An 8,185-nucleotide genomic window follows, 5' to 3' on the forward strand; every position below is an offset into this window, starting at 1 on the left:
TAATGTCGAGTTCTCGTGCTAGTTCTAAATCTACAATCATAGCTTCATACTCTGCCTCATTGTTAGTTATAGAATGACATTTAATGGCTTGTCGAATGGTTTCACCGTAGGTGGTACCAAAATAATTCCCAAGCCTACACCTTTCACATTAGAAGAACCATCAGCGAATAAGGTCCAAATTCCCGGATTAGATCCGTTGAACACTTGCAATTATTTTTCTGCTTCCAATTGTATTCCTTGGCTAAAATCAGCCATAAAATTTGCTAACACTTGAGATTTTATCGTGGTTCTAGGTTGGTATGTGATGTTATATTCACTTAATTCTATAGCTCATTTAGCTAACCTACCTAACAACTCATGCTTATGTAATATATTGCGTAATGGATAAGCAGTTACTACACCGATAGGATGACACTGAAAATAAGGCCTTAATTTTCTAGATGTCATGATTAACGCAAGTGCTAGCTTTACTAACTAAGGATACCGTGTCTCCGTATCTAATAAAGATTTGCTGACATAATACATCGGAGATTGTTTACCTTGGTCTTCAAGGACTAAAACAGTACTTACCACTACTTCTGAGACAGCAAGGTAGATAAGCAATCTTTCCCCAGCCTTTGGTTTTGCGAGTAATGAAAAATTTGACAGGTATGCCTTCAAATTTTTGAGTGCCTGCTGACATTCCTCAGTCCGTTCGAACTGATCTTGCTTTTTAAGAGCTGAAAAAGAACTTAAAACATTTTTTTGATGATTTAGAAATGAATCTCCCCAAGACTGCAATTCTTCCTGTCAACTTGTGCACTTCTTTTCTACTTGTAAGCATGTCAGGAATTTCTTCAATGACCTTAATCTGTGTGGGATTCACTTCAATACCATAATTAGAAATAAGAAACCCTAAAAACTTACCTGATGCAACACCGAATGCACATTCTCAAGATTTAATTTCATGTTAAATCTTCGCAAAATCTGAAACGTAGAAGACAGGTGTGATATATGATCTCCTGAATGCTGAAACCAAAGTTCTTGAAACATTTTGATCACCAGTCTTTGATATGTTGCGCCATCATTTTTAAGACCAAAGGGCATTACTTTATAACAGTAAGTCCCCTTGTCTGTTATAAATGAAATTTTTTCTTCATCCATAGGATCCATTTTAATCTGATTATATCCTGAATACGCATCTAAAAAGCTTAACAACTCATGCCCTGTGGTAGCATCAATTAGTTGATCTATATGTGGCAATGGAAAAGAATCTTTAGGACAAGCTTTGTTAAGGTCCATGTAATCTACACAAACTCGCCACTTACCATTCTTCTTTGGTATTACAACAGTATTGGCTAACCAATTAGGATACTTTACCTCGCGAATAGACTCAATTTTTAGTAATTTTTGAACCTCATCTTCTGATTTTTGAAAGTTCCTTGCTTTCTCTTCTTTTGTTTGACAGGTGGATATGATGGGTCTTCATTTAATTTGTAAGTCATTACCTCCGGTGGTATTCCTGTCATATCAGAGTGGGACCAAGCAAAACAATCCACGTTAGTTTTTAAAAATTCAATCACCTTACCTTTCATGTCTTGGCTTAGATTGGCCCCTACGTAGACTTTCCTTTCAGGCCATTGTGCAAAAAATATTACAGCTTCCAGTTCTTCAATCATTGTTTGATATTTTCATTTTCTTCTGGTTCTTGAATGGCATCTGGCCTTGAGTCCACGTCTGTTCATCCTTGTTCAGTTGAGGTTTGTGTTGTGGTACCCTCAACTGGATTCTGTAATTTCTATTTTTCTTCGTTTCCCGTACTTGAATCTACTACAGAATTGATGCTTCTAGATGTATGTTTATCCCCACGAATTTGACATATTCCCTATGGTGATGGAAATTTAATAACTTGGTGCAAGGTTGACGGAACGGCATCCATCTTGTGGATACATGGTCTCTCAAGGATCATATTGTAAGCCATCTTCATGTCTACCACCTGAAATTTGTATCCTTGACAACTCCTTCTGCGAATGTTGTAAGTATTACCTCCCCTTTCATCACTACGTTGGAATTGTCAAATCCAGACAGAGTATGTGCCTTTGATATTAATTTATCTTCAGCTTGCATCTCACGTAGTACTCTTAGCAAAATAATGTTCACAGAACTACCTGGATCGATCAAAACTCGTTTCACATTAGTATCATGTACAAGTAAAGATATTACCAGTACATCGTTATGTGGGGATAATATGCCATCCGCATCTGCATCATCAAACGTAATGCTTTCTTCCTCTAAGACATGCCGCACCCGCTTCCCGTAGGTAATTGTGAATTTGGAGACTTTATTGGCTGTTGTATACGTCACACCATTGATGTCTTCACCTCCCCTTATCACATTAACAGTCCTTTTAGGAGAAGGTGGTTTTGGGGGCTCTTGCCTATTCTTCATATATGCTTGCTTACCTCTCTCACTGAATAATTTTGTAAGATACCCTTGCTTTAATAGATGACCAACTTCACCTTGCATCAACCTACAGTCTGTCGTTTTATGCCCGTGATCATTGTGAAATTCGCACCAGTGATCAGGGTTGCGCCTGTTTGGGTTCGATCTTATTTCTTTTGACCACCGTACATTATCACCTATGCTTCTTAAAACAGCTACGAGCTCGGAAGTGCTTACATTAAAATTATAGCCACCAAACCTTGCTTTCAAGTTTCTATCATCATCCCGTGACTCTCGCTCGTTTCGATCTTTCCCAAATCTTGATGACGACCCCGACTCTCTATTTCTCGACCTATGATCATACCTTGGATTGTCCTGTTTTGACCGTGAATCTTTTCCTACTTGACCCATATATGGTTCATAGCTGTTTTTACCAGACCTTTTTTTCGGTTTCTGCCCGTCTCGAACTCACCATTTCTTCTTTTTGAGATCGTAAGATAATATCCTCTTCTATCCTTAGCTTCTTGTTGTACCTATTATAAATGTCATTCCATGTTGTTGCTGGGAATTCACGAAGACTTTCCTTGAGTCGTCTCGTGGCTTCAAAGCTTTTTTCATTCAAATTACTTGTGAAGGCTATAGTTGCCCAATTGTCAGGTACACGCGGTAACGTCATTCTTTCACGTTGGAACCTGTCCACGAACTCTCTAAGCAATTCTGACTCCCCTTTCTTGATTTTGAAAATATCTTCCATTCTTTTTTCGACTTTTTGAGCCCCCGAGTGTGATTTAATGAAAGAATCTGCAAGCTCAGCAAAAGAGTTTATGGAATTTTCGGGTAAAAGAGAATACCATGTTAATGCTTCCTTAGTGAGTGTTTCATTGAATTTTTTGACCAATACTGATTCAATTTCCTGTTTGGTCAAGTCGTTGCCTTTTACGCCTGTTGTGAATGCAGTCACGTGGTCTCGTTGATAAGTTGTTCCATCGTATTTTGGGATATCGGACATTTTGAATTTCTTTGGAATTGGGAGAGCAGTAGCACTTGGCTTCCAGGGTTGTTGTGAATATTTATCCATATCTATCCCTTTAAGTACGGGCGAGACCCCAAGAATATGCTCTATGCGGTCACTTTGCTCCTTGAGCTATTTCTGCAATGTTAGTACTAAATTTTGTAAATCAAAATTAACTAAGTTACCTAGTTCTCATTCTCATGATTCAATGGGGGTTCCACCACTGCCTGAATTAGCAAGCCCAGAACGAGGGTTCTCCAAAATGCTGTTAGTTGGAGTAGGTGTGGGTGGTGCGGCAGGTAATTAATTAACAAAAGCCTTAAGAGCTTTGTTGACTCGTTGAGCGATTAACTTTTGCAAAGCTTCATCAATAGCTTCAACTTTTCAAATTGAGCATTTCCATTTGCATGCGATCCATCAGGAGTGCCCTCTCGAGATCGTCGAAGGGAGCTTTGTGGAGAAGGGATTGGGATGTGGTCATCCTGTGGATTCCCCTGGAGTTGTTGGTTTCCTTGGGTATTGTCATTAATGTTCGACATAGTTGATACAACAAAAAAGGTTAGCCTAAGAAAGAATAGATTACCTGATTCCCGGTAACGGAACCAATTTGTTTAACCAAAAAGTGGAATTTTGGTTAAAGCCTTAATTTAGAAGAACTCGGGTTACTGATAATCAAAGAATGAATAAAGGAAAGTGATTTTGACAACAATAAGATAATCATAAGAAAACAAAGTAAATCAATGTATTCAGATAGTATTTCGTGTCTTTACAAATAATCCATTCTCTTCCTTTTATAGCTATCTCCAAGTTATATGTTATGCATTTGTCATAATAAGGCCATTATAGACAATTTAAGGCATTAAATACTGCGTTACATAATCATTGGGATTCAATACAGATTCCCTAATGTTTTAAATATTTAATACTTATTAAATATTGTATACGTACTCTCTTGTGCTGTCAAATTTATTCTCCTTGATTTTTGGATTAAATAGGTACGAGCGTTGAGTCTTCTGAATAACTGCCAGTGCCTCTTCATGTTCCTCTACTCGTATCTATTGCAACTCGTGCCTCTTTGCTAATCATCATCCTTTGACCAGCCTCCATGTCATGACACGTCATCTTTCAATCACTTCAATATGTAAACTCAATTTTTCCCAATACACATCAGTCAAAAGAAAAATGCAGTAAAACATTATTTAGTCGTTTCAGGTATATAACACATAGAGACATCAAATTACTCAAAAAATAAGATTAAGAAAAGAATCTCATGCATTCGATTCTAGTTCAGTATTTTTTCATTCAAGTCATTCCTAAATCAAGTCATTAACTATTGGTAATTCATTTTTCTAGTTTATATCACGTACACATATTATTTACTTGCCCCATGTCTAAAATCTTAGAGCTTCCAATACCTTTGTACACTGGACAATTTTTGTCATGACCCGGATTTCCCACCCTTGGGAGTCGTGATGGCACCTACTAATGGGAGCTAGGCAAGCCAAACCTTAACAACTTGCTACACTTTCATTTTTGTTTTAACAAATACAAGTCAATAATATGATAAAGCAGAATTTTAAATAAATAAGCGGAAGTCAACAATTATATATCTTAAGGCTACGTCTATTACAACCTTTAAAGCCTCCAATACCCAAAATCTGGTGTCGCAGTGTCACAGACTGTCTAAGAGTTACTACATATAAGGTCTGAAGAAATAAAATACACTGTTCCTAAACAAAAGGAAATGAAACAGGAAATAGAGATAGAGGGAGACGCCAGGGCCTGCGGACGCCTGTAGGTTTACCCTAGGTCTCCGGTGGACTGAAGGAAGCACTCCAACTACTGTCCTAAAGCTGCTCCTGGATCTGTACACAGTGCAGAGTGTAGTATCAGCACAACCAACCCCATGTGCTGGTAAGTGTCTAGCCTAACCTCGGCGAAGTAGTGATGAGGCTAAGACTAGACTACCAAATAAACTTGTGCAGTTCAAATGTATATACAGCGGAAAAGAAATACAGAAAATAACCAGTCAGTGTGGGAGGGGGAAACATGTTGTGGGGGAGATAACAGTTCTAAATAAAAAGCATCAAGTAAGGAAAGAAACAACATAACTCGAATATCAACAAAGAATCAAAAATCAACAATTTGTACGGCATCACCCTTCGTGCTTTTACTCTCATCCTCTCCAAAGCAATTTTATAATAAAAGTGTGCACGGCATCACCCTTCGTGCTTTTACTTTCGTCCTCACTAATTCAATTACATAATAAATATGTGCACGGCACCACCCTTCATGCTTTTACTCTCTTTCCTTACTATATAATCAATGAAAATCGGTACGGAATTGTACATCGTATGGTACGGCATCACCCTTCGTGCTTTACACTCTTTCCTCACAATAGCAAACAATGCACGGCATCACCCTTCGTGCTTTAACACTCTTCCTTACCCAAACAACAATCACAAGCAAAGGGGCAAGGGAATAAACAAAATAGTAATAGAGTTCCCGGCAAGGGAACAACAGTTAAATAATTAAATCCCGGCAAGGGAACCACAGTTAAATAATTAAATCTAGGCAAGGGAACAACAGTTAAACAATTAAATCCCAGTACGGGAACAACATCAATAATCTAAACATCCCGGCAAGGGAGATAACCAACAAAGCAACAATATCCCGGCAAAGGGACAATTTAATAACTCTTTCTCTTTCTTTCACTTTTATTTCATGACTCACTTTACCACTTGAGCCAATGCTCCAAAGGGTTCAATCATCTCATATACTTTCACAATTCATAATATAACTTGAGTCAATACTCCTCAATGTTCATAGGTCACAATTCCTTCCACAAACTTTATACAACAATAAGAAAAATATTCACCAAGGCATGAATAATACAATGAAATTAGGAAAAATCATAATATAAGACTCACGGTCATGTTTGACACCAACGTATAGAAACTCGTCACCATTCCTATACGTCGTACTCGACAAGAAGAAAATAGAAAATAGGGCACAACTCCTAATCTCTCAAGCTAAGGTTAGACCAAACACTTACCTCGATGCCTCGAACACAACTCAAGTTTCAATTATAGCTTTACCCCTCGATTCCACCGCCAATTCGCTCGTATCTAGTCACAAGTTACTTAATTACATCAATAAATACTAAATGAATCAGTTTGAATGCATGAAAATGAGTTTTCTAAATTTTTACCCAAAAAGTCAAAAATCGTCCCGGACCCACATGGTCAAAACCCGAGGTTCGAACCAAAACCCGGTTACTCATTCCCCCACGAGCTCAAATATGTAATTTGTTTTGAAATCGAACCTCAAATCGAGGTCCAAATCCCCAATTTTTGAAAACCCTAGGTTCTACCCAAAACACCCAATTTCCCCCATGAAAATAATTGATTTGAAGTTGAAATCATGTTAAAAGATATTAATGATTTAAGAAAACTAGTTAAAAACGACTTAAAATTGATTTGGAGAAGAAAGGTTGTTTGAAAAATCGCCTCTTATGTTTTTGGGGTATTAAAAAATGAAAATAACTGGAAATACCGTCTATATATACTCCTCTTAGACCTTCTCCGCGGACCGCATAAAAAGGACTGCGACTGCGGAGCTCCACCGCGGACCGCAAGAAATCGAGTGCGGCCGCGAAGGCTGGGCCTTGCTCACCACGGACCGCACAAATCGAGCGCGGCCGCAAAGGCTGGGCCTTGCTCACCGCGGACTGCACAAATTCCACCGCGGTCGCGAAGTCCCCACCGCGGTCGCGAAGTCCCCACCGCGGCCGCGAAGCTTTCACCGTGGACCGCGAGACCTGGCTTCAGAGATCTGCAACTTCTCTGAATCTACAACTTTTTCCTAAGTATAAAAACATCCCGAAACTCACCCGAGCCCTCGGGGCTCCAAATCAAATGTTATACTAACTCAAAAACATCATATGGACCTACTCGTGTAATCAAATCATCAAAATAACATCATGAACATCAAATTAAGTCTCGAGATCAATGAAATTTTTTTCAAAACTTCTTTAAACATAAATTTTGCAATTTTAGTCTGAATCACGTCATATAACATCCATTTTTCACCAAATTCCACAGAAATGTCTTAAATCATATATAAGACCTGTACCGGGCACCGAAACCAAAATACGGTCCCGATACCATCACGTTCTAATAAAATTTTATTTCAAATTTCTTTAAACAATTCCAGAAAATAATTTCCTTTAAAAATTCATTTCTCGGGCTTGGGGCCTCAAAATTTGATTCCGGGCATACGCCCAAGTCCCATATTTTCCTACGGACTCTCCGGGACCGTTAAATTACGGGTCCGGGTCCGTTTACCCAAAATATTGACCGAAGTCAAATTAACTCATTTTATAATCAAAACTTATCATTTTTCACAGATTATCATATTTAAGCTTTCCGGCTACGCACCCGGACTGCGCACTAAAATCGAGGTGACTCTAAATAAGGTTTTCAAGGCCTCAGAATACGGAAGTTTTATTTTAAAATAAGTGATGACCACAATTTTCAGGAGGAGGAATTTGTAAATATTCAACCCCAAGAATGAACATAATATGAGATAATAATTGCAAGATCTAAGGGATAAGTTGAGAATGATTCAAGTTGAGAATAACATCAGGAACTAAATATTTTTGTGGTACACATACTAAGTCAAGAAAGAATGCTCTTGTTGTGCTGGGTGAAAGAAGAGGGATTAGATCTTTGGATAGCCCCAGTTATGTAT

At 38.3% G+C, this 8,185-nt stretch overlaps 1 protein-coding gene across 1 annotated transcript; it reads right to left on the reverse strand.

Moving 5' to 3' along the window:
- Positions 1 to 1,968: 1,968 nt before the first annotated feature.
- On the reverse strand, positions 1,969 to 3,175 carry LOC138887971 (uncharacterized). The gene is made up of 2 exons (XM_070169764.1): positions 2,894 to 3,175; positions 1,969 to 2,796 (listed from the first exon to the last, which is right to left on the reverse strand). Exons 1-2 carry the CDS (start codon positions 3,173 to 3,175, stop codon positions 1,969 to 1,971), a joined length of 1,110 nt encoding a protein of 369 aa, XP_070025865.1.
- Positions 3,176 to 8,185: the final 5,010 nt, after the last annotated feature.

This window comes from Nicotiana sylvestris, chromosome 3, assembly GCF_000393655.2.
Source record: "Nicotiana sylvestris chromosome 3, ASM39365v2, whole genome shotgun sequence".
Taxonomy (NCBI): domain Eukaryota; kingdom Viridiplantae; phylum Streptophyta; class Magnoliopsida; order Solanales; family Solanaceae; genus Nicotiana; species Nicotiana sylvestris.

What these genes read in the sequence shown, in the direction of transcription:
- LOC138887971 (XM_070169764.1), bottom strand. Translation starts at nt 3,175, where the DNA reads ATGGAAGATATTTTCAAAATCAAGAAAGGGGAGTCAGAATTGCTTAGA. An exon ending in GATCTCAAAAAGAAGAAATG is followed by an intron (nt 2,797 to 2,893) that starts GTGAGTTCGAGA and finishes CGGTCAAAACAG; the next exon opens with GACAATCCAAGGTATGATCA.